This window comes from Thamnophis elegans, chromosome 17, assembly GCF_009769535.1.
Source record: "Thamnophis elegans isolate rThaEle1 chromosome 17, rThaEle1.pri, whole genome shotgun sequence".
NCBI classification, from domain to species: Eukaryota; Metazoa; Chordata; class Lepidosauria; order Squamata; family Colubridae; genus Thamnophis; species Thamnophis elegans.
The window spans coordinates 259,808-286,317 of NC_045557.1; the positions used below are offsets into that span (position 1 = coordinate 259,808).

General features: G+C 54.1%; 1 protein-coding gene across 2 annotated transcripts in view; it reads right to left on the reverse strand.

Annotated features, from left to right (window-relative positions):
- Positions 1–26,510, reverse strand: part of MEF2D (myocyte enhancer factor 2D) — an 89,592-nt gene that overhangs the window by 25,214 nt on the left and 37,868 nt on the right. For both annotated transcript variants that reach the window (XM_032233808.1, XM_032233807.1), the window contains exon 2: positions 11,763–12,041. In XM_032233808.1, the coding sequence (XP_032089699.1) occupies positions 11,763–11,816 (54 nt within the window). In that variant the 5' untranslated portion in view covers positions 11,817–12,041. The remainder of the gene's footprint in view (positions 1–11,762; positions 12,042–26,510) is intronic.

Sequence of the window (26,510 nt, forward strand, 5' to 3'; positions counted from 1 at the left end):
GTCCTTCCCACCCAGGCCTGGCTGGCCCTCAGGGACCCGGCTGCAGAGGGAGAGGCAGAGGGGTGGGCACAGGACCAGGAGACCCCCTACTCAGAAAGCCCAGAGGGGGCTGCTCTCCACCTGAGCCCCTCTGGGGAATGGAGGAAGGGCTCTGCAGGCAGGACCCATGGCAAGGCCTGGGCTGCTTCTGAGCAAAGTCTCTTCTTCTCCCCCTCCAGGGATTTAAAAATGTCACATTAAAGTTACATTTGGAGATTTGAGAGTGACAGCCCCCCCCCGGGGGGGGGGAAGAGGAGGGGCTGCAGCCGATGGGAGGAGTTTGCCTTCCCTTCAAGGTGAGACAGGGACCCCTCCCCCCCTCTCCGTGGTCTCTCTCGGCTGCCGAGGCTCTGACCTGGGGGCCTCCGTCCGGTCTCTCCCGCAGGGTCACCCCCAAGGGCAGCTCCCTGGCCTGGTCTTCCGAGGGAGGCAGCCGTGCCTGCTGCCAGCTTCCCTTGGCTGCCCACTGGGACGAGATCTGTTCCTGCCACGGATCAGGGGGTTTCCGACGACCAGCATTAGGGCCCAAGGCCAAGCCTGGACAGAGGGAGGCGGTGGTGGTGATGCCCCCCAGCGGCTCTTGGGTTGGAGGAGGAGGAGCCTTGAAACTGCCGCAGGGCCGGCTCCTTATTTTGAAAGGAGGATAATTTCTCTCTTCCGCCCCTTCTCCGCCCCCAGAAGGCTTTACGGCCAAAGGACGGGAGGAGGAGGAGGCTGCAGTGAGTCCCTGCCTGAAGCTGGCTTTGGACAGGGCCGGCCTCAGTGACATCTGGGGGCTTCATCCGGCATGAATTTGCAGCGACCCAGGAGTTATGGCTTCCCCATGGGACCCTCCGCCCCCCATCAGCTCCTGCACTTTTCAGAGCTTCCTTGAAGATCAGGATGGGAGACCCTTTGGGACCCCAAGCGAAGGGCTTCTGCAGGGCTTTCTCCGTGGTGGCCTCCTCCGCGGAAGAGCTGGCCCCAAATGTCCGGGACCCCCCCTCCTCCCCCTCTGGAAGCACAGACGCTGCAGAAGGGAGCCTTCGCCAGCACCGGCTGCTCCGCCCCCCACCCCCGCCAGGGGAGACCCCCGCTGGCATTTCCATTTTCATTGTTAAAGCCACTCGGAGCCATTTGCAACTCAACCACTAACAAACCACCGTCAACAAACAAATAATAAACAAATGTGTGCGCAGATGCCGCGAGGGAAGAAGCCCAACCGCAAACATCGTCTGGAGGCCCAGATGTTTGTAGCGAGGAGGTTTTTTCTTCATCCGGCTCCCTCCCCTCCCCCATCGCCCCCCACCAGCACCTGGGGGGGGCCCTGGGCGGCCCAGAGGGGCAGCAGCGCCTCTTCCTGCAGGACTGAGCCCAGGAGATAAAACCTCCCGACAGAAGGCACAGAAACCACAATGCCTCCCTATGGCAGGGTTTCTCAACCTTGGCCACTTGAAGATGTCCGGACTTCAACTCCCAGAATTCCCCAGCCAGCATTCGCTGGCTGGGGAATTCTGGGAGTTGAAGTCCGGACATCTTCAAGTGGCCAAGGTTGAGAAACCCTGCCCTATGGGACTCAGCCTGTGTGCCTGCCTATGTGCACCCAAAGCACTTCATGTGCAGCCATGGCCGAAGCCCCGAGAGCCCCCCCCCCCCTGCTGCAGATGTGGGTGGCAGAGGCAGTGGGACGGGGGAGAGAAGGGGTCGGGTGCCACCCTGGGGCGTCTTGCGAGGGGAAACCTGAAGGAAGGGGCAGAGGCACCAGGAAGAAAATCCAGCTCCCACCCGTTCCTCCCTCCCTCCAGTCCGTCTCTTCTACACCTTCACCAGATTTGAGCAAATTGCATTTTTTTTTCTGCTGTGAAAAGCCTGCCCACCTGGCACCCACTTCAGCCCTCGCCATGGCAGCCGGAAGGAAGGCAGCATCTCTAGTCAGCTGCACCAGCCAGAAGCCCATCATCCCCTAGGGACAGCCACTCAAACCGAGACCCCATTGGGCCATTGGGAGGCCCCCAAACCCTTCCAAACATTGGCCATAACGAACCCCTTCGGAGCATGGCAGAAGAAAGCCATCGGACATGTTGCCCATCCTTGGGTGCGCATAAGACCCTGAATGCTGCTGGGCCCCAGGAAGTTTGCATCTCCGTAGCATCAGCAAACTACCAGCAGCCTGGCGGGTCAAAAATTCACAGCAGAAACTGTGTGTGTGGGGGGGGGGGGAAAGGGTCTTTGTAACCGTGAGGAGGACTTTGGAGAGCTGGTGGACAATCACTTAAATATGAGCCAGCCGTGTGTGGCAGCAGCCAAATAAGTGAATACGATCCTTGGTTGTATAAAGAGAGGCATAGAATCAAGATCACATGAAGTATTACTACTGCTATATTTTTATTTTATTTATTTATTGTTTACCGCTGCACCCTAGTAAAACCACAGCTGGAATACTGCATCCAGGTTTGGTCGCCACATTTTGTATATATTGAGACTTTGGAAAAAGTGCGGAGAAGAGCAACTGGGATGGTTAGAGGCCTGTTGACCAAAACACGGGAAGAATGGTTGCAGGAACTAGATATGGCCAGTCCAGAGAAAAGAAGGACTAGGAATGTCATGATTTCTAGCAGGATTCCAGTATTTGAGGGGCTGCCACAAAGAAGAGGAGGTCAACTTATTTTTCAAAGTACCAAAAAGCAAGACAGAAAACAAGGGATGGAAAGTATTGAAGGAGAGAAGCAAGCGGGAATTAAGGAGAAACTTCCTGACAGTTAGAACAATTAATCAGTGGAGCAGCTGCTCCATCTCTAGAAGTTTTAAAGAAGAGACTGGGCAGCCACTTGTCTCAAATGGTGTAGGGTCTCCTGCTTGAGCAGGAGGTGGACTAGAAGACCTCCAAGGTCCCTTCCACCTCTATTCTGATTGATTCTGGTTGAAGATGGTGGAAAGGGGGAGTTAGGTGGCACAGAATAAGCCCTTTAAATACACACACACACACACACACATACAAACACACGGCAGCCATTGTGATTCCTGGAGGAGACTGCAGCCCAAGAGAAATCTTCATCACCCACTGGAGACATCTCCAGATATCACAGAAAAGCACGTGAAGCGTCCCCAGGCCTAGGCCTGTCCACGGGTGGGCACCACAGAAGAGATCGTGAATTCTGCCCCCTCCTTCCCTCGTCAGAGTCACACAGGCATCAATTCCACCTGGTTGAATCTCCTGGCATCTCCAGAGGAAAAGCCTGCTCCCCACTCTTGCCTTCACCCCAAAAGAATTGGGGGAGCACAACTGAATGAGCGGAAGTGCCCTTAACCCCTGGGTGCTCCATTGCTGGAAGCTTCCAAGGAAAGCTTGGACATCCATTTGTCTGGGATGGTATAAGGACTCCTACTGCCTCGGGCTAGTAGGGGGCTGGACTAGATGACCTCCGAGCCCCCTCCAGCCCTAAGATTCTATGAACAACCCCAAATTGCCCCCTGGGGGAAGCACATCCACCCATCCATCCCTCCATGCTAAATGGCAGGTGGGGAGGTGGGTGGGCAGGCGGTGGCCGCAGCATCCTCAGGGGGCTCAGAGGCGGCCTGTGGGCCGGAAGGAGGGACCCACTAGATCCGGCCAGGGCAGGAATTACAAAACCACCCAGACAGGCAGGAATGGCCTTCTGCAGGCAGCATGAATGTATACCGAAGAGCAGAAAAAGTTGCATTCGAACATTATTTTGCTTTAGAGCATTCAAAGCTTCAGAATGCATTACTTTGAAATTTATTTCTGCTTTGCACAATTGTTTGGGAGACAATCCCACAACCGGGCAGCGGAATGCGACGCTGAGGCACGAGGGGGTGCGAGTCCACAATCAACCCATCAAAGGGAGGACAGAGAAGGCAGAACTATGGAGTCCCACAAGAAGCTTCTGGTGACTCCTGTCCCCATGTGCGTGTGTGCAGCCACTCTTCTTTGCCAAACTCCATGGCACAATGACGGAATGGGCGAGCCGGGGAGGCACCCCCCTCCCCCCTGCCATCCCTGGGGCGTGGGCCCCGAAGAGAGCAGGCCCTCCCGGTGGCGCAACATTCATGCAGCCTGGTTCATTCAGTCATAGATTCCAGGAGTAGCCAGCCAATCCTGCGGCTCGGCCGGGAGGGAATTTGAACCCAGCTCCTAGGAAGCTTCCTCTTTGCTTCCGAGGGTCACCTGGGCTGGCTTTGAATTCGGCTTGAGGGCGGCCAGTGGGGTCTTTGCAGAATGAGACCCCCGGGCCCTGCCAGGAACTGAGCCGGGGGTGGACTCTCTCCCTCCGCCTGCCCTTTCAGCCAGGAGAGGCATTAACCTTTTAAGTCTAAGAGGCCACCAAATCCTCTCCCTCTGGGACGTAAGCTCTTTGCCGGGAGGCACGGCCACGGGTCCCGGCCTGGCACAAGGCCCCGCTGCCTTTCGGAGGTGCCAAGGCTGGCACCCGCTCTGCGACTCCTGCAAGTGCCACCGGGTGGCAGGTCCCAGCACGGTGGGGCTCTGCCCCAGTCAGACAGAGACTCCTGTCCCGCCCACCCCCAGCGCTCATTCCGCTGCGGCCTCCTTTCTGGGGCAATGCCGGCGGTGAGGACCTGCTGCAGCTCAGCCGCCTCTGGCTCAAGGGAGGATTAGATGCTAATCTTGCCAGGACGCCCACTGAAGCCAGGCTCTCCGTGCAGCCGCCTCCAGGACATCCCGCCACCAAGGCGCCACCCTCCAAGCTGGGCCAGAATCACCCGGGCTGGTCCGGAGGAGGCCAGTGGGTGCTTCTGCGGTGAGCAGGGAGGTCACCCAGGGCAGCCACCTGCAGGACAGACGCCTCCCCTGGCTCTGGGGGGCAGGTGAGCAGATGGAACCCAACCCTCATAGCTGGGGGCTCCAGCCCCCTTCCCTCCCCCCCCCAGCTCTGTCCCGAGGGGAAGGGAGGGAAGGGGGCTGCAGCTGCAGGGCCCTCCTTCACAGGGAGCCTCCATTCACTCGGGGCTCCGAAGACCCTCCCAGCCTCCCAAGAACTTTCTCTGCTCCTCACAGCTCCCAGGAACCCTGCAAAGGTCCAGTCGCTTCATAACTGAAACTGCAAAGAGATTATTCTGGGTGCAGAATATCAGTAGAAGCATTCGCCCACCGTGATCCAACCTGAGCGTCCTGCAGAAGAAGCTGAGGGGCTGGGAGTAACAGACCCTCCCACAAAGTGGCCTCAGTTACCAGCCCCCTCCGGGGTGGGGGTGGTTCCCAGCCCCCCCAAGCAGCTAAGAGGGCCAGAGCCCTCCCAGCCTCCGGGGGGGGGGGGCTGCTCCACAGGGCAAAGCGCAGAGATGCCCCCAGAGCCCAGAAAGGGACCTGAGCAATTGGGGGGGGGGGAGAGGCAGGCCTGTGGCCTCCCGGGGGGGGGGGGGGCTGGGAGGGGCAATCCAGCACCTTGAATTTCCCTCCCGAAAGTTCCCCGGGGCAAGTGAGGCCCATGTGAGCAGAGGCAGGGCCCCCTCCCACCACCTGCACGGCTTTCTTTGGGAAGGACCCTCAGGCCTCATCCAGCAGCTTCACAGGGATGCTAAGCAGGGAGGGAGGGAGAGTGAAGCTCTGGGCCTCTCCTTCCCTCCCCCCAAAAGGCACCTGGCCCCCCACTCCCCACCTCGGCCCCCGAACCTCTCCAGGATCCCCTGGTGGGTAGCTCTGGCGACCTCCGTTCTGTCAGGGGGGCAGGAGAGAAATCCCCTGCCTGCCCCAGATCACCAGGAAGGGTCCAGATAATCCAGCTCAGAGCAGATCCCAGGGGCTTTATCTGCAGCAACCTTCCAGGGGCTTCCCAGCCCCTCCCCACCCGAGAGTCACCAGGTCACCTTAGTCACAGCCAGCAGCCCAGAGAGACCACAAGGCCCAGGAATCTCTCTTCTGCTGCTCTGGCCGCCATCGAGTCAGATCTGCTCCTCGTCTGGACGCCTCTTCCGAGGGGCTCCCTGGGGCCAGAAAGCAGCAAGAGTCCCCCCCACCCCTTGTGATCCACCCACTGACTCCAAGCAGCCCAGGGGATCAGGGGGGGGGGACCTTGAGGACAGGCTCCTTCTACGGGGTCCATTAAACATCAAGCAGGGCCTTCCTCCTCCTGCCAAGGTGAGCCAAGGTGGCGCAGTGGCTAAATGCAGCACTGCAGGCCACTTCAGCTGACTGCTAGTTCTGCAGTTCGGCTGTTCAAATCTCACCGGCTCAAGGTTGACTCAGCCTTCCATCCTTCCGAGGTGGGTAAAATGAGGACCCGGATTGTTGTTGGGGGCAATATGCTGACTCTGTAAACCGCTTAGAGAGGGCTGAAAGCCCTATGAAGCGGTATACAAGTCTAACTGCTATTGCTATTGCCAGCAAGGGGGCAGCCAGGGAGGAAGAGGAAGGCAAGGGGAAACATCTTCCCAGGACAAGGGATTGACAGCAGCCTCCTCTCCTTCCAGAGGTTGCCTCTGCCGGGAGAGAAAAACCAGATTTGGTGTGTGATATTTCCCCCCCCCATGTTTCATGAAGCCCCCAGTGGCCATTATTATTCAGACCGACCTCCAGGAAGGCAGATTGAAGCCCCCAGAGACACTTGACCCATCCCTGCACTGCCAAGCCAGCCACGGAGAGACCCCGCAGCTCAGGTAGGGGAGGAGGCAGGGGGGGGGGTCCCCTCACACCCATTTCTCCACAGAGCAGTCCGGCCTCTTTGATGGGTCCTCAAAGCTTCTGCCCTGCTCTAGGACTACGGTGCCCCTGAAACCTGGCTGCACACGCGCGCGCACACACACACACACACACACACACACACAGCGACACATCTGGGTCAGCCCTCTCATCAGTCATGAAGGAGGCTGGGTCCATCTAATCCAGTGTTTCTCAACCTTGGCGGCTTTAAGTCCCGTGGACTTCAACTCCCAGAATCCCCCAGCCAGCAGAGCTGATCTAATCCCTCCCCGTTGGCCTAGGGAGCCGAGGTGGTGCAGTGGTTAGAGTGCAGTACTGCAGGCCACCTCAGCTGACTGCTAGCTGAAGTTCGGCGGTTCAAATCTCACCGGCTCAAGGTTGACTCAGCCTTCCATCCTTCCGAGGTGGGTAAAATGAGGACCCGGATTGTTGGGGGCGATATGCTGACTCTGTAAACCGCTTAGAGAGGGCTGAAAGCCCTATGAAGCGGTATATAAGTCTAACTGCTATTGCTAGGGAGGATGGCAATAGCACTTAGACTTACGGACAGGTAATCCTCGACTTACAACAGTCCATTCAGTGACCATTCAAAGTTGTAAAGGCACTGAGAAAAGTGACACGACCATTTTTCACGCTTATGACAATTTCAGCATCCCCATGGCCATGTGATTTTCATTCGGATGATTGACAACTGGCTCACATTCATGACGATCGCAGGATCCCAGGGCCAGGTGGGTCACCTTTTGGGACCTTCTGACAAGCGAAGTCAATGGGAAAGCCCGATTCACTTAACGACTGGGTTACTCATTTAGCAACTGCAGAGATTCACTTAACAAAAGGGGCAGGAATTTGAATTTGAATTTACTTTATTTGTATCCCGCGCTTTTCCCTGAGGGGACTCAGGGCGGCTCACAATTCAAGGGAGGGGGGAAAAACAAACAAAGTTACAGAACATAAAGATCATACACAGCTAAAAAACACAACAATCATACCATTCGGAGTGGGGCTGTAAGTCTTTAGCCCCAGGCCTGTCGGAACAGCCATGTTTTAAGGGCTGTGCGGAAGGCCTGGAGGGTGGTGAGGGTACGAATCTCCACGGGGAGTTCTTTCCACAGGGTCGGAGCAGCCACCGAGAAGGCTCTCCTCCGGGTAGTTGCCAGTCGACACTGGGCGGCTGATGGAATTCGGAAGAATTCCTAGTCTGTGGGATCTTATTGGTCTAGTGGAGGTAATTGGCAGCAGGCGGTCTCTCAAGTACCCAGGTCCAATACCATGAAGGGCTTTGTAGGTGACAAGTAGCACCCTCAAGCGTACCCGGAGATCGACAGGTAGCCAGTGCAGCTCGCGGAGGATAGGTGTTACGTGGGTGAAACGAGGCGCACCCACAATCGTTCGCGCGGCTGCATTCTGGACTAGCTGAAGTCGCCGAATACTCTTCAAGGGCAGCCCCATGTAGAGCACGTTGCAGTACTCCAGCCTAGAGGTCACAAGGGCTGGAGTGACTGTTGTGAGAGCCTCCCGGTTCAGGTAGGGACGCAACTGGTGCACCAGGCGAACCTGGGCAAATGCCCCCCTGGTCACAGCTGACAAATGATGTTCAAAAGTCAGCTGTGGGTCCAGGAGGACTCCCAAGTTGCGGACCCTCTCTGAGGGGCGTATAATTTCACCCCCTCAGACTGAGAGATGGAACACTTGGCCAATTAGTGGGAGGGAAGCACAGCAGCCACTCAGTCTTATCTGGATTGAGAACAAGCTTGTTAACCCCCATCCAGTCCCTAACAGCCTCCAGGCCCTGGCTCATCACGTCCATCGCTTCATTGAGTTGGCACGGGGCGGACAGATACAGCTGTGTATCGTCCGCATACTGGGGTTGTAAAATGGGGCAAAACTCAGTTAACACATTTTTTCATTTAGCAATATAAAGTTTTGGCTCAATTAGGGTCATAAGTCGAGGATTATGTGTACCGCTTCCGTCCCTCTCTAAGCAGCCTATACATATCAGCGAATTGCCCCTAAAAACCTGGGTCCTCATTTTATCGACCTTGGAAGGATGGAAGGCTGAATCAACCTTGAGCCAGTCAGGTTCGAACTCCTGGCAGTGGGCAGAATCTGTATTCTAACCACTGTCCCTAAGGAAGCTTCTGCCTCTCCCTCACACGCCCAACCCCGGGCTAAGAGGCCTCCTGCACCCACAGCCACGAATCCACACTGCTCCTCCTTCATCACAAATGCTTCCCCGGGATTCCCTGAGCAGCCCCTGCGGTCCCGTCCCCCCCATGCACAGGCCGGCATGCGCAGCCCCAGGGGAGCCCCGGGCCTCCTCTCTCCTCCCCAGGGCTCCTTCCCGACAGAGCAAAGGATTTCTCGGCTCTAAAAAGGAAGACCGAGTCTTTGAATAACTGGGCTGTTTTCTCTCCCCACTTGCCTCACAAACCGCCCCACCCGTCACTGTGGACCAGGACCCACGGAAGCCGCTGGCCCCATTGAAAACCCCTCACACGGAGGGTGCCTGCCGACCCTCCGTCATGCTGGGCCTCCCCCTGGACGAGGCAGCGGTGGCGGCGGTTGGATCCAGCCGGCCTCCTCCTTCGTCCGGCTCCCCAGCAGCCACGTGCTCCAGAGCACGTCCTCAGCACCCCGGCGGGAGCCACGAAGGCAGCGGCCATAAGAAAGGCAGGAACTTGAGCCCCCCAACTCCGTTTCCCTCCTCAAAAGAGCCCGAGAGCCATGGCCCTCCCCTCAGTAAAAGAAGCTGCTTCTCTCTGGCCCTGCAAGGCTGGATTTGGCCCTGGGACACAAAACAGCTCAAATCCAAAATATTCTCCACCCTCCTAGTCCAAATCTCTGCCGAAGGCTGAGAAAGAGGACGAAGAACGTCCCGTCCGTCAGTCAGTCCTGGGGCTTTGGACTGATTGATTCAAATCCACATACGCTTCTCGTGACTGTAGCATTTCTCCTCAAAATAACACTTTTTTTTTTCAATATTTAATACTTATATTACAGTGGTTCCCAAACTTGGCAACTTTAAGACTTGTGGACTTCAACTCCCAGAGAGAAGTCCACAAGTCTTAAAGTTGCCAAGTTTGGGAACCACTGTTGTTATATTACAAGGTTGCTGTCAACTTTGGAAAAATATCACTAGGAATAAAGGGATGGTACCTCATCCCAAGGTTTACAAGCCAGGAGTCGGAACGGAGGCCTTTGGGAAACTGAAAAACACTCAGAAAAAGTCAGGGCCAAAAACCCCCAAACCCCCAGAAAGCCTCCATGACATCACCAGAAGTCAGGCCATCCCCCTTATATGTCAAACAAAGAAAAACAATATATATATGGTACACTGCAGCCAGCTGATTCATTGGAGCACCTGATTGTTAAGTTTATTGAGGATATTTGTAAGGGCCCAAAAGGGATAAGCAGCCGTGTCAATTACTTCCCTCCCCTGGAGGAGGGGGGGGGGGGCTGCAGCCTGGCCTTGCTCCATCCAGGGGGGCCACAGAGCCCCTTCCCACCAATTACCAGTATGCTCTGGGAGGGGAACAGAGGCCGTGTGCTGGAGGGGGGGGGCACACTTTTCTGTCCCCAAAGGAGCAACCTGCCTATGCTGAGAGCCATGATGGTCCAGGCCTTCTTCCTCTGCTCAACCCCCCCCCCCAAATGCAGCTTTTCCTGGGAGGTCAGCTGCCCACTGAAATGGGCCTCCAGATGTTCAGGAAGCCAGGAGTGGGGGACTCAATGGGGGAAGGAAGCTTCGAGATTCTGTTCAGATTCAATCCACAGGGGTCCAAATGGATTGAAAGAGATTTCAGAGCACTGCCTGGGGGGGAGGGGCAAATGCGGGCACATCACTCCTAGGCGCTTGGGACCCTCCGTGAGCACCCCTGGCCACACAGGGGACCTTCCAGGAAAGAGACCGAAGGGGGTGCCCCACTGCATAAGCACCCGACCTCTTTGATGGCCTCCCATCCCAAGCCCCTCCCAGTGCCTCTCCCCACGTTCACCCGCTGGGCGCACTCGGCTGAAGGAGGCACTTCGTGTCTCCTAATAGGATTTGCAGGGCGCCCTGAGCAGAGAGGGCATGAGGGAGACCCGAACGGGCCTTCTGTCACCAGGGGGTCCCTCTCAGACCCTAATCCCCAAAGGGCAGGGAAGGATGTGGCCGGAGCATGTTATGCGGACACAAGAAGCGGGTTGATTAACTCGCACTTGGGGCCGTACAAACCCAGCCGCTGCTAAGATGCCCCTTGCTAACTCCAGCGCCTGAAGCGGCCCCCCCCTTCTCTCTCCACTGGCACCCCAGTCGTCCTCTGCGTTGCTTCCATGGAGGGGAAGGAAATCCAGTGCTTGCTTTGAGTTTCCCAGGTCAACATGGGAATCTGTTTCTCTCTTAATACCAGGATAGGATTAATCCCCCGCCTCACCCCAGGGAAAGCCACGGAGCCTCAGAAACCCTGCAGCGACATTTTGCCCCCCTGAAACTGTCCAAGGGGTTCCCCTATGTTGAGGAATATGTGAGAAGAAAAGGGACAGCCCAGATCAGCTCCGAAGGCTTCAAAGGCTTCCTGGCATCAGCAGAAGCCGTCCTGGCTGACGTCTAACCACTAGGCTGTATGACCATCCAAACGAGAACCAGTGGGCAGCTGGGGATGTAGGACAAGGGTTGGGAAGCAGATGCCAGGCCTAGAATGAGCAGGAAAGGAGGCCCTGGAAATGAGGCTTCATCCTTAGAGCAGTGTTTCTCAACCTTGGCGACTTTAAGTCCTGTGGACTTCAACTCCCAGAATCCCCCAGCCAGCGCAGCTGCGCTGGCTGGGGGATTCTGGGAGTTGAAGTCCACAGGACTTAAAGTCACCAAGGTTGAGAAACACTGTCCTAGAGCCCCCCCCCCAAACCGCCAGAGATGATCCTCTGGGCATCTCAGACCCCCCCCCCCCCGGAAGCCCATCAGGCACAGCCGGGCGTGCCAAGCCTCCCTCTGGCTCTGATCCTCTTTGCTTCGCCAGCAAGGAGGCCTCTGTGAATCGAAGGGGATCAGCTGAGGACACAAATAAAGCCACTCCGTGCGACTGACCTGCCGGTTCCTTTCATCCGTAATCCTCTGGATCTGGATCTTTTTCCTCCCCATCTTCTCACGAGATGAGGCGACTCAATTTTTATTTTCAAAGAAAGATGAAAAAGGAAAAAAAAAAAAAAAGCAAAATGTTATCATTAAAAAAAAAAAGAGCTTTCCTTTAAAAAAAAAAGGGAAAATCGAGAAGGCAAAAACCGGAGGGTGAATTTCTTCAGTCCATGATATTCCACTGGCTATAAATCCAGGCGGGGAGTCATACGAGGGGGAGCAGCAGGAGCCCTGCAGGGAAACAGAAGGGAGGAGGAGGAGGAGGAGGAGGAGGAGGAGAAGGGGTTAACGTCGAGGCTTTTGGCTGCCTGTGGGCTCAGGGGCTGCCTCTCTCCCCCCCCCCCCACCTTCCTCTAAGATCAGCTGGGGATCCTGGCACATACCCCCACACAGACACCAGGGGAAACACCATGGGCCCAGTTCACCCTCTTTCCCCCTGACAATCTTGCAGCAGGTTCCTGATAAAAATCCCCCCCCCTTAAAACACCCCAGGAAGTGGAAAGGGGGGTGTTGGGGGACACCCAACCTCTTCCAACTACTTCTCATTCTCCCCAGAAACACCAGAATTCTGCCTGGGCCTCCTGCCTCCCCTCCGGGTGCATCTTCTGCCTGTCCAGGAAGGGCATCCCCTCCGCCATGAGCTCAGCCGGCTCCAAGACAAGCTCCCAACGCCCAACCTTTTCAGAAAGCAAGGGGGGGGGTCTCTCCCCTCCCCCAAACAATGGGGAGGAGCAGGGGAGGAGAATCTGTGGGTCCCCTGCCTGGAAAAAGCCCCACAGCTCCCCACTTGGCCACGTCCCCCTCGTCAGGCGTGGTTTCCTCCATTCTTGAGATTTTCTCTCCGGCCACCTGAAACCCCCCCCCCGCTCCATTCTTTTGAGCTCGGCCAAGGTCAGCCCAGGGCAACAAAGACATTCAGACGTGTGCAAAAGTTAAAAATTGGATAACTAAAAGTGGACCCGTTTCCAAACAGAGGCTGCCTGATGATCTATTGGAGGGGATGTCGTGAAGGGGTTTAGCCTGGATGGCTTCTTGAGCCCTTCGATCAATCATTCAGTCAATAACATTCGTTTGGCCAACGAACAGCACAGTGTTAAAAAACCGAAAGGAATCATTGAAGTCATTAGCACAACATGAGAGTAACAGTGAAGACAAGGAAGAAGAGAATTTGTGCGCAGGGTTGGACTTGATGAGCTCTCCGGTCCCTTCGGACTCTCTATGATTCCCGAGAGGGCAGAGAGGCCTCTGACGCCGGGGAAGGTCGGAGGCTCCACCGCGGTCCCTTTCTGCCCCCCAGGAAGGAGGAGAGAGAAGTGGAAGAAAAGTTTCCATTCACAACACTTAAACCCCAGAACACCACAACAGGAAGTGCGAACTGCGCGCACCTGGCCCGTGCAGGCACAAAAGAGCCACAGCCAACAATCAATTCGTGGTTTGTGATTCTTTCAAAACATGCTTTTCCCACATGGGCGCTTGGCCTTCTGAAAGCACCGGAGGCCCCCAGAGACCAAATCCCCCACTGCCCCCAAGCCCACTGGCGTGGGGCTGCCCAATAGGCCTTCGCCTCTTGGGCTGGGCTCCGCTTGAACCCCCAAACTCCAGAGGATTCCAAAAGGACCCTCACCCCAAATGCACCTGGACACTTGATCATCTCCCCCCTCCCTAAAAAGCCAACGCAACCAGCCCTCCGTTCTTTCCCTCCAGGCGCTTTCTGGTCCAGCTGGGACGGGATCTCTGGTGGCATCCAAGCTGTTGTTTACAAGCCAAAGAGACCCCCAGAATCCCCCCCCCCATCATCTCCCCCATGTCCTGAATCCAGAAGAACCCTCTGCTCTCCACAGGCCAGTGTGGGCCCTCCCGCTGCATCCTGCCCGGCCCATCCGAAGGCCACTGAAGGCAAAGCATCCTGGGAGGCCAAACAGCAGCTGGAATAAACCCAGCTTCTTTGGGGGCCTGGCTGGGGGCTGCAGTGAGTGTGGAGATACAACCAAGCCCCAGATCACGTACCACGGGAAGAAGCGCCACTCCGTTCAGCAGATGCCAGAAGGGGCCTTCCTTCCCAGTTGTCGGGGGCAAGGCTGGCAGTCTGTGGGGCAAGCTCAGCGAGGTGGCTGGAAGGAGTTCTGCCAGGCCGGACCCATCCCCTGCCTCAGAGATGCCCAACCGCCTGCTATGACAGGTGTCAGCTTCCAACAGAGCCCCCACCTTAAAAGCCAGCCTGCCAGGAGAGGAGCCCAGAGACTCAGCAGCAGGAAAGTGGACTCTCCATCCCAAGTGGAAGAAGGCCTCTTGGGGGCACAGTGTGCGTGTGTGTGTGTGTGTGTGGTTGTGTGTGTCACTGCAACTGTGGGTCTCTTCTGCATTGGCGCCTGGAGAAAGCAGAGCCTCACCCAGCAGCCAAAGTCTTTAAAGAGAGAATCCTGTTTACAGCCCAGGACCCTGAGAACAGCTGCCAGCTGCACCCAACCCAGGTCCCCCACAGGAGCTGCACCCGCTCCCACAGCACCCAACCCACACAGAAAGGGGCACTTGGGGAGCCAGCAAGAGCTTCAATTCTGCTGGCAACCCCAAGAAGCAGCTGAGCCCAGGCAAGATTCGCACGTGCCTCAGTAAGATCCCTCCCCAGCTGACCGTCTGGGCAAAGACGAGCCCTCCTTCTGGACCCGGAGCCCATCCGCCCAAGGAAGGATGGCATCAGCGTCTCCGCAACCCTGCCTTTGGCAACAGCTGTGGGGTCCAGCACGATGTGGCAGTCAGTGCAGAGTGACGTAGCCCTGGAGGACCTTAGCAGCCCACATGCAGAGTCACACCGATCAAAATCTCTCCCCCTATCCCAAAACCAGAGTTCCACACCCCCCCCCCAGGGCTTCCCCTGCAGCTTCCCCAACAGATGACCCCCCCTCACCCCCACCCCACCCCTGACGGCCTAATGGATCTTTTCTTGATGTCCAGCCAGAATCTGCTTCTTTAAGCTTCAACCCACCGTCCTTCTCTTCTCTTCTGGAACAACTCTGGACAGATCTGCCCTGTGGCCTACATGGCCGTCCTGGAAATGTCTGAAGACAGCCGAGTTGTCCTGGCAGGCTCTTCCTGTCTTCAGGCTAAACCCCCCCCCCCCACAGGGTCTCCATCCATTCCTTGTGCTCGGGTGGTCCTGATTGGCTGCCTCCCCCAGACGGGCACCAGGATGCCCACATCTTTCCTCAAATGTGCTGCCCTAAATGGGACCCTCCGGTCGAGTGCTGGGCTGACCAGTGCAGACCAAGAGGGACAATGGCCCGTCTGGGGCCTGACTTTCGTGGCTGAGGCAGCCAAGGATTGCTGTGGCATGGCGCGGCTCCCATGCTCCATTTCCCTACATTAGGGGTGCTCAAAGGTTATGAACAAGCCTTGGGGATGGTAGAGATATTTTGGTTACTTTAATATAATTTAGATGTGCTTGGTAAGCAAATACATAAGTATCGTAACTTTTTAACGCTTTGCTTCCCCTGAGTCTTCCTCTCTTCTGACCTCCTCTTCCTCTTTGACCAGCACCCCCAGTCTGGGAGAGGTCCGGCTGTGGCCGAGCTACTTTCCGTCATAAGCAGAATCTGCTGGCTTAAGATGCAAAGGGGGGGGGGGGGGCTTCCTCCACTTGCTTGCACAGCCGCAGCCCAGGAAGGAAGGAAGGAAGGAAGGAAGGAAGGAAGGAAGGAAGGAGGAAGGAAGGAAGGAGGGAGGGAGGGAGGGAGTGAGGGAGGAAGGAAGGAAGGAAGGAAGGAAGGAAGGAAGGAAGGAGGAAGGAAGGAAGGAGGAAGGAAGGAAGGAAGGAAGGAGGGAGGGAGGGAGGGAGTGAGGGAGGAAGGAAGGAAGGAAGGAAGGAAGGAAGGAAGGAGGAAGGAAGGAAGGAAGGAAGGAAGGAGGAAGGAAGGAAGGAAGGAAGGAAGGAAGGAAGGAAGGAGGAAGGAAGGAAGGAAGGAAGGAGGAAGGAAGGAAGGAAGGAAGGAAGGAAGGAGGAAGGAAGGAAGGAGGACGGAAGGAAGGAAGGAAGGAAGGAAGGAAGGAAGGAAGGAAGGAAGGAAGGAAGGAAGGAGGACGGAAGGAAGGAAGGAAGGAGGAAGGAGGAAGGAGGAAGGAAGGAAGGAGGAAGGAAGGAAGGAAGGAAGGAAGGAAGGAGGAAGGAAGGAGGAAGGAAGGAAGGAGGACGGAAGGAAGGAAGGAAGGAAGGAAGGAAGGAAGGAAGGAAGGAAGGAGGAAGGAAGGAAGGAGGGAGGGAGGGAGGGAGTGAGGGAGGAAGGAAGGAAGGAAGGAAGGAAGGAAGGAAGGAAGGAAGGAGGAAGGAAGGAAGGAGGAAGGAAGGAAGGAAGGAAGGAGGGAGGGAGGGAGGGAGTGAGGGAGGAAGGAAGGAAGGAAGGAAGGAAGGAAGGAAGGAGGAAGGAAGGAAGGAAGGAAGGAAGGAGGAAGGAAGGAAGGAAGGAAGGAAGGAAGGAAGGAAGGAAGGAGGAAGGAAGGAAGGAAGGAAGGAGGAAGGAAGGAAGGAAGGAAGGAAGGAAGGAGGAAGGAAGGAAGGAGGACGGAAGGAAGGAAGGAAGGAGGAAGGAAGGAAGGAAGGAAGGAAGGAAGGAAGGAAGGAGGACGGAAGGAAGGAAGGAAGGAGGAAGGAAGGAAGGAGGAAGGAAGGAAGGAGGAAGGAAGGAAGGAAGGAAGGAAGGAGGAAGGAAGGAGGAAGGAAGGAAGGAGGACGGAAGGAAGGAAGGAAGGAGGAAGGAAGGAGGAAGGAAGGAAGGAAGGAGGGAGGGAGGAAGGAAGGAAGGAAGGAAGGAGGGAGGGAGGGAGGGAGGGAGGGAGGAAGGAGGGAGGGAGGGAGGGAGGAAGGAAGGAAGGAAGGAGGAAGGAAGGAAGGAAGGAAGGAGGACGGAAGGAAGGAAGGAAGGAAGGAAGGAAGGAGGAAGGAAGGAAGGAAGGAGGAAGGAAGGAAGGAAGGAAGGAAGGAAGGAAGGAGGAAGGAAGGAAGGAAGGAAGGAGGAAGGAAGGAAGGAAGGAAGGAGGACGGAAGGAGGAAGGAAGGAAGGAGGACGGAAGGAAGGAAGGAAGGAGGAAGGAAGGAAGGAAGGAAGGAAGGAAGGAAGGAGGACGGAAGGAAGGAAGGAAGGAGGAAGGAAGGAAGGAGGAAGGAAGGAAGGAGGAAGGAAGGAAGGAAGGAAGGAAGGAGGAAGGAAGGAGGAAGGAAGGAAGGAGGACGGAAGGAAGGAAGGAAGGAGGAAGGAAGGAGGAAGGAAGGAAGGAAGGAAGGAAGGAGGAAGGAAGGAAGGAAGGAAGGAGGGAGGGAGGGAGGGAGGGAGGAAGGAAGGAGGGAGGGAGGGAGGGAGGGAGGAAGGAGGACGGAAGGAAGGAAGGAAGGAGGAAGGAAGGAAGGAAGGAAGGAAGGAGGACGGAAGGAAGGAAGGAAGGAAGGAAGGAGGAAGGAAGGAAGGAGGAAGGAAGGAGGAAGGAAGGAAGGAAGGAAGGAAGGAAGGAGGAAGGAAGGAGGAAGGAAGGAAGGAGGACGGAAGGAAGGAAGGAAGGAGGAAGGAAGGAGGAAGGAAGGAAGGAAGGAAGGAAGGAAGGAGGAAGGAAGGAGGAAGGAAGGAAGGAGGACGGAAGGAAGGAAGGAAGGAAGGAGGACGGAAGGAAGGAAGGAAGGAAGGAGGACGGAAGGAAGGAAGGAAGGAGGGAGGGAGGGAGGGAGGGAGGGAGGAAGGAGGGAGGGAGGGAGGGAGGGAGGGAGGAAGGAAGGAGGACGGAAGGAAGGAAGGAAGGAGGAAGGAAGGAAGGAAGGAAGGAAGGAGGAAGGAAGGAAGGAAGGAAGGAGGAAGGAAGGAGGACGGAAGGAAGGAAGGAAGGAGGACGGAAGGAAGGAAGGAAGGAGGAAGGAAGGAAGGAAGGGGTCCCGCACTGCTTGCAAGAACCCTGAGAAGCAAAGACAACCGAGACAAGATGCCCCCCCTCCCCCTCCCCCTAAGCGTTTGGTGAGCTTCAGGACCAAGGAAAGATTCCAGCCTCGAATGTTCCCAAGACCTCCTTGCCAAAATCCAGGCTGGGGATTCTGCTTTCCGTATCCAAGAGATGGTAGACAAACACAATCGTTCCCCGTTTGTACAAAATGCCGGGGCTCCGCTGGAATGACTTCACACGTGCTGGGAAAACCAGTGACGTCCGTTTGCCCAGCACCAGGCCCGCCAGCTCCCCGCCAGGCCTTGCAAGGTCAGCCCCAGGGCCTGCTGAAGTGGCCCTGAGAGGCCTCCGGGGAGGGAAGGGCTGAAGCCGGGGCTTTGCTCAGCCCAGCAGCAGAGGAGGGAGGAGGGAGGAAGGGGTGCCCAGTGGAACATTTCCCGGGAAGAGGAAGACGAAGGTGCCAGGGCAGGGACCTTCTTCGGAAGGGAGGGCGGGCATTCGCAGGCACATGTGGTTCTCCTCAGGAGGACGGGCAGAAAGCATGACCTAGTTTGCAAAAGAAGAGCTGGCTCGCAAGGAGCTGCGCGGTGGGGGGGGGGAGAGGGCAGATGGGGAGTGGGTGGCAAGCGGGAAGGACCCTTCCCTTGCGCTCCCAATGGCCAACCCGAGGGGCATCACGTGCTGCTTCCCGAGAGGGCGAAGGGCAAGGCACCCTCCCCACCTGTCCCTCCCATCCCAGCCCCTCTCTCTCAGATCTGTGGTGAGGCAGGACCAGAGGAGGAACATCAGGCAGCCCGGATGCAGGGATGCAGAGGGAACGGTTTCCATGGCAACTATTACTATGCAACAGAGTGAGAGGTTCCCCCCCCTTCCCAAGCCCCTTCCCCCTGCCTGCAGGATAACTAGGTAAACAGAGGACACACGGACGACGGCAGGCATTTGCAGCAAACAGAAGGGAAAGTGATCAGCAGCAGGGCCTGGGGAGGGGGGCTTTGCCAGCCCCCAAAGCTGCCGGGGGGGGGGCCCTTTTCCGGGCCTGGGAGGATGTGATTGCCTGAGCAGGCACAGCACCAGGTCTTTGGAGGCCTTGACTCTCATTTTTACTTTGGAAAAAAAAGAAGAAGGCCCTGCTTCTAAACCTTGAGGATGCAGAGAGAGAGATTAGATGTCCCGAGCAGAAGCCCCGAAAGGGGAAGGACGTCAGCCCAATGCAGGCAAATCTGAATATATATATCCAAGCACAGGAACCAGGATTTGGTTGCAGAAATTCAGACAACTCCAAGAGGGCAACAAAGACACACAAGAACACAGTCCGGAGCCACAGAAGAGGGAATAGAGACTCTTTCATTGCACAATTGCCTTTTAGACACACACACCATGCATGTATCGTTTGGCCAGAAGCACACAAGGGTCCCAGCAGGGTCCTTCACTTCCGTTGTTGGATTAAAATAAGAAACAGGTTTAGAAGATCCATTAAGCTCCCCAAAGCTTCTGACGTCTATTTTTTAAAACGCTATAATCCAGGTTATATATGATTGTATGATATTGTATTTATATCGTGTTATGTTGGTGCTGAACCACATCCCCAAATAATTGTGGGACAAGGGCCAGATCTTGAGTGGGGGGGGGGCGTTCTCTTGGAAAAGACCCTCCCTGGGATCCTGGGACCCAGAGGTCCCCTGCTTCCCCTGGGCAAGAGTACCCAGTTGAGAGGCTACTCCTGGCCTTGTGTGTAATTGGTTTGAAAAGAGGGGGCTTAAATAAGCTGAAAATGCGGGCTTGTCAGGAGGGAGGGCTTCATCCTCCAACAATTCCTGCTCCCCCATGGCCTCCTCTTCCCACACGGATCCCTCCATGGCCATGGATGTGCCAGGAGACCTGGATCTAGGAAAACATTCCCTGGTCTCAGGGACCTGACTCGGCCGAGCATGCGAAGCCCTGGACGGGCGCTGCTCCTTACGCTGAATCCCCTTGGCAATGCCCTGTGACATCGCCTGGGCAACCACCTGGCACACCTCTGCAGACGGGTCCGGCCCCTGATCTTCCCATGCAGCCCTGTTCAAGCGGCTACAAATGACAGACTCCACTTCTTCGGGAAGGGAGCAATCAAAAGGGCCCAAATCCTCATCATGGGGGGAACCAGGAGGCGTCTGGGGATAGGTCCAGCGATCCTCCTCCCTCCCCAATGGAAGGTGCTGGGTCCCTGGGTGGGGAAAGCTGCGGAGGAGCCTCCATGACCTCAACCGGAGGCCTGTCCAGGGCTGGAGAGGTGGCAGTTTGCTGGGCCTGCAGGGCCGAGGCTGTTTGGGGGCTTTTCAAAGGCCTTGTGTCTCCTCTGCGTCTGCGTCCCTGGGCAAACCCCGAGTCTCACTGCTGCCCTGGGGAGCCTTCCCCTTGGTGCGCTTCCTGCCCTTAACGCCCCACCCCCCTTGCGAGGAGGATCTGGAAGGCCCTGCCAGCTCCTCCTCCTCCTCCACCAAACCTCCCTCGGCCACGTTTGCGATGATCCTCAGCAATCTCAGCATTCCCAGATGTCGCAACTCTGCACAGCTCTTGCAAGGTCGTTCAGTGGGTCGATTGTGGTGGTAGCGGTGAACGTGGCGTGGACCCACTGATCCCGCTGCACCTGCAGATCTCTTCAACTGTGGAGTATGACCCGAGGGCCAAACACTCCACTGCCACCCGCTGAGTGAATGGGGGGGGGGAGGCCTTGCCGGCGACCCAAACTAAGACCAACACCCCCCTGGTGGCGATCTGCTATGCGAAGACTGTACTGGCGATTTTCCTTAGACCCAGAAAAAAAAAGCACGTGAAAAAAGGCTGTTTAAAATGGCCGTCACACTTGTCGGGTGATCTGCGGAATGTCGGGCGCAGCCGGAGCCTCCACGCAGCCTCCAGCGTCAAAAAGACGATCCTCCGACAGTTGGGGGGGAAAAAGGAAGCCTCCTCGCTCCCCCCGTGCTCGCCAGCAACCACTGGACAAGCCACTGTAGAAACCTCCCCTGCGAGCGCTGCGGGAAGGCTCCAAGCTGCGACAGCACTCTCTGAGGTAAATCAACAAAAAATACAACAGAAAATCCTTTCTAAACTGACTGACTAACTGAAACAGGGAAATAACTAGACAAAAATAACAAATCATTGCTAAATGCTTGGAGAGTCCCAGTCTACCTGGTCAAGGACTGAGGAGCTCCCCAAAAACGGTCCTTACTGGGCTAGACTGAGTTTTTAAACTGGACCTCAAAGAGGAGAAGGAGGCGTGGCTAAGAAAATCAACTCAGTCATTGAGCAGACAGACTGAATTTAACCCATGCTTGGACTCTCCAAGCAGCGCACAGGAGAAATGCTGTCTGGGGTTTCTTAGGGTTAAGATAAAAGAGTTTAACAATTTTGCCATTCAAGACTGCAGATCTTGAGCACAAGGGCTAAACCATAAAGTTACATTTGTTTTTTAAGTAGCTTAATACAGGGTTTCTTTTTCACTATGTGCAACAGCTTTTTATAGATACCGTGTTTCCCCGAAAATAAGACAGGGTCTTATTTTCTTTTGAACCCCCCCCCCAAAACTTCGCTTGGGCCTTATTATCGGGAGGGGGGCTTATTGGTTTGGGGTTGCCGGATGGCTGCTCTCAGCCTCAGAGGCAAACGGCTGTGTTGCACTGTCACAGCGGCACAACGAAGCCACCATGAGGTGACCACGATCATGAGCAGCTGCCCGGCAACCTCCCGCTCGAGCTGGGCACAGCGCCACCCACCAACCTAGCGGTATCCCAAAGGCATCAAGCAATGTGAGCACCTTTGCCCCCCCCCTCCCACGGCTCCTGCGGCTTTGCGCCTTCGGGATATTCCTAGGTTGGTGAGTAGCGCTCTGCCTGGCTGGAGGGGGGGGGGTTGTCCAGGGGGCTTATTATTGGGGGAGGGCTTATATTTTTGCCCACAGGAAAAATATGGCATGGTCTTATTATCATCAGGACATGTTGTAATTTCAGGGAAACACGGTATAATGTATCAGTTTTTCCTTCGGAACTACAGTTTATGGCCCTTCTTTCACAGAAAGGTTACCTTGTTCTATTGCCATCCTCACATCTGTTTTATTGCTTTTTAGTTTCTGTACTAAAAACTAATCTAGCTTCATTCTAACATGTTCTTCCAGCTCCAGAGAAACAGAGAAGGGACAGCAACACCAACCCCAAATCTTCTGCCCAATTTATAACCTACAAATCAAAGAGCCTTTGTTCCAACAGTGACCACAATATGATTGGCATCTATCTAAATGTACATCCATACAAAGAATCTCATGACTCCTAAATACAGCTCCAAAAAAGCAAACTACGATCTCATAGCTTTCCCACCTCTCATCTCCAGATTGGCAAAAGTGTCATTAATCTATATCTACCTTTTGTAACACCCAGAGCCAAAAAAGAGCAAATTACCCATATCAATAAGGAAACTCCAACCCAAAAAGAAAACCCTTTGGCCCAAAAAACCAAAACAAAAACAAACCTGGCTACGTAGCTAAGTTCAAAAACCGATACAAAACCTTATTCCGCCAAATAAAACCAGGATGTACCAATTACCACTGCAAACAGGAGGAAGAGGCTGTTATACACAGAATTCACCAGGGCCTCCTCCGCTAATTTCGTAAACACCAAACTTAAAAGACTCAAAAACAATCCCACTTCTACACAGACCTATTGTACGTTTGATGGATAATTTGTGATTTTATACATAACTGAAAGCGGTGATGTAACCAAACGACATGCTATGTGTAATTGGTGAAGGTTGTATGTTTTTATGTTTCCTTCCTCTTTCTTTGTCCATAAATAAATAAAAACTCATAAAAAAGAAACCTCCTCCCACTTCTAAAAGGCCGTAACGGGGACGACTGCAACAATGGAGCCATTAAGGCCAACCTCTCCAGCACATTTTTCAGTTCAGTCTTTGTCAACAGCGATGGCATCTCCTCCTCATTTCCTAGTCGTACCTCAACCAATTGCAACGAACCGATACACGATGGTTTTACTGAAGACACCTGTGTCAAAAGGCCACTGGATAACCTAAAACCACCTCTCTCTATTGGTCCTGATGGGATACGTGCCGACTTCCTGAAAAAGCTCTTCACGGCCATAGCCGAACCTCTGAGCACGAGCTATGGGAACGCCCTTTGGAACCGGCTCCTTGACTGATCTTTGAGCATTTCTGGATCTTTGGACAGCTGCGTTCCTATCAAACAGGCAACAAGTAGCCAAATTGGAAGTGCAACGTCAAACCCTTCACCAGTTAACAGGGGTGACCCCCCAAGGCAGCGTATTAGGACCCCCACACCCTTTCTGCTTTGCGTAAACGACCTCTGCAATCATATTCATTAGAATGAGCCAAGGTGGCGCAGTGGTTAAATGCAGCACTGCAGGCTACTTCAGCTGACTGCAGTTCTGCAGTTCGGCTGTTCAAATCTCACCGGCTCAGGGTTGACTCAGCCTTCCATCCTTCCGAGGTGGATGAAATGAGGACCCGGATTGTTGTTGGGGGCGATATGCTGACTCTGTAAACCGCTTAGAGAGGGCTGGAAGCCCTATGAAGCGGTATATAAGTCTAACTGTTGCTATTGCTATATTCTAAGCAGCTGCAGCCTCTTTGCTGATGATGTAAAACTCTTTAATGCAGACAACACGGCCATCCTACAAAACGGCCGTGATGATTTACCTGAACGGCCGAACAATTGGCAACTCCAGATCTCTGCTAACAAATGCTGTCCTACACATTGGCAACAAAAACCCGAACACCAAATACAAGGTGGGCGGATACGACCTAATAATGACACCCCCCACCCCCTGCTCTGCTTATCTCCAAAGATCCGAGCCCCAGAGCTCACCGTGACGACATTGCCAGAAAGGCATTCGGAGTTGTCGACCTTATTTTACAAAGTTTTTCCCTCTGGAAAAACGCTGTGCTGCTAACTAGGGCATACAAAACCTTTGCCAGACCAATCCTTGAATACTGCTCACCTGCCTGGAATCCACACTGCATATTGGACATCAATACAACAGAAAGTACTGATCTCATCTGCTGACAATAAAATGCCTTATGCCACCAGGCTTGAAATTTTAGGCCTGGAGAACTTGGAACTATGCCGCCTATGTTTCGACCTAAGCGTAGTACACAAAATTATCTGCTATAACGTCCTACTTGTAAATGACTACTTCCACTTCAACTGCAATAATACACAGGCAAACAATAGATACAAACTCAAGGGAAACTGCTCCAAACTCGATTGCAGAAAATACGTCTTCAGCAACCGAGTGGCCAACGCCTGGAATGCTCCACCTGACTCCGTTGCTGGTTCCTCAAACGCCCGTATCTTTAACCTCCAACTGTCCACCGTGGACCTCAGACGTTTCCTAAGAGGTCCCTAAGGGGGCATGCATAAGCGCACCGGTGTGCCTTCCGTCCCTGTCTGACTGTCCCCATGTACTCATTTTATGTGTTCATGGCCATGTTATACATTTATCTCCACCTGTTTGTACCAACCTCATACGAAAATGTCCACGTCTATACTAATACCTGTTACCTTGTACATGTTGGCAAATAAATAAAGTAAATAAAATAAATAAAATAAATAAAATAAATAAAATAAATAAAATAAATAAAATAAATAAAATAAATAAAATAAATAAAATAAATAAAATAAATAAAATAAATAAAATAAATAAAATAAATAAAATAAATAAAATAAATAAAATAAATAAAATAAATAAATAAAATAAATAAAATAAACAAAGTAAATAAAATAAATAAAGTAAATAAAATAAATAAAGTAAATAAAATAAATAAAGTAAATAAAATAAACAAAGTAAACAAAGTAAATAAAGTAAATAAAATAAAAAATAAAATAAATAAACACAATAAATAAAATAAATAAAATAAATACAATAAATAAAGTAAATAAAGTAAATAAAGTAAACTAAATAAACAAAATAAACAAAATAAATAAAACAAATAAAATAAAATGAATAAGTAAGTAAATAAAAGTAAATAAAAGTAAATAAAAGTAAATAAAGTAAGCAGGCCCTTCTTAGCCAAGGGCATTGGGGCTTCGTTCCCACCAATTGCTCCAAATTGAAGCTGAAGAGGAGAGGAGAAAGGAAGTTGGGGAAAGGGGTTTCTTGGGTTAGCTCAGTGATGGAGAACCTTTTTCTTATGGCCTGTCAAAATTGCGCATGTGCGCGTGCCCACTCAATCTCCCCACCCACCTGTGCGTGTGTGACCCCCTTCCCAGGCTCCAGAGGCTTTCCTGAGGCCTGGGGAGGGTGAGAATGGCCTCCCCCACCCACCCAGAGGCCCTCCGCAACCTGGAAATGGATCATTTCCGAACTTCCGGTTGGCCCGTTGGAGCCTTTTTTCACTTCCTCAGCCTCCGGAGGATTTCCTGAAATCTGGGTGTGTGTGTGTCCCAAAATGGCCTCCCCAGACCCTCCTCCGAAAGGGCAAAAAATCAAGCTGGCCGGCGAGCACATGTGCGCCAGAGCTGATGGCTGGCATGCCACCAAATATGGCTGTGTGAGCCACCTGAGGCCTGCGTGCCATAGGTTCGCCATCATGGGGCTGTCGCCGGCCAGCGAGTTGCTCAACTCCAGTCTGTATGTGAATCCAGAAACGTTAGAATTCGGCTGGGGGTGCAAAGCCAGGCCAAAGGGTGGGAGGGGAAGGGATTTAAAAGTTGGCATCTTGCAATGTAGTCATAAAGATTCCTGCAAGGCCACCCGGTCGCTCTGAATCAGTGGTTCCCAACCGTTTTGGGGCCACGTCCCGCCTAAGCATCTTTAAAATCCTGATGCTCCCCCCCTCCCCCAGTGACATCTAATTCTTACTTTGCTCAAAAAGTGGACTCGACTCACGTGGAGGAAGCCTAAAAGGCCATTAACTTGGTTTAAAAAAGGTTCAAATTGCCCCCATTAAAAATCAACCCCCCCCTGTGGGGCCTGGGATCCACATTGGGACCCACTGCTCTAAATTCAGACGGTGGCCACCAACATTTCTTCCAAGCCCCAGTAGAGCCAGTCCTCAACTTAGGACCGTCATGAAGTCTAAGCATAAGTTGCGATGGCCATAAATTTAGCACTGTTGCTGAATGCCCAAAGTCCAGTCCTGTGATCACGGGTGGCGGTGGGTGGGAACCACTGGAACGTCATATCTGAGTCCTCAGGTGGCCCTCGGAAGCATCTCCCGTCTCTCTCTAAATGATCCAACATGCCCTAGAAAAAGCTGGTGCCACCCAGAGCTCTCGGTGCCAGCCGCCCTGCAACTCTCCAGCGTTCGGGAGGGGACCAGGGCAACCCCCTGTGAACACGGATCTCCGAGCAGAGGGAGGCTCTTCTTCCCTCCTTTCTCTGCTTCCCAGGCCAGAAGGTCCAGAGGCCGCCGGGGCATCCGATGTGACGCCGATTTCAGTGAAATCTGGTGCTTTTAATTCCTTGACAGCCAGCAAGCGGAGCTTGGCACGTGGGTGGCCACATCAATTGGGACTGAAAAGAGGTTTCAAAACACCAGCCCTCCTGGCCCCACTTTCTGGAGATGCTCAGGACTTTCTTTTTGCCTTCTCTTTTGCGGGAGTGGGTGGTGGGTGGGGAGGAACCCCTACCCTGTATGTTCCCCCAAACTTCATAACTGAGAATTCATTTCCGACACTGCAGGTTTTGGCTCTAAATTAGATGTGAAATGGCTCTGAAGAAATGGACATCGATTTTACTAAAAACACAGGAGGGGGAAAAGACTAAAAACCCTCCTGCCCTT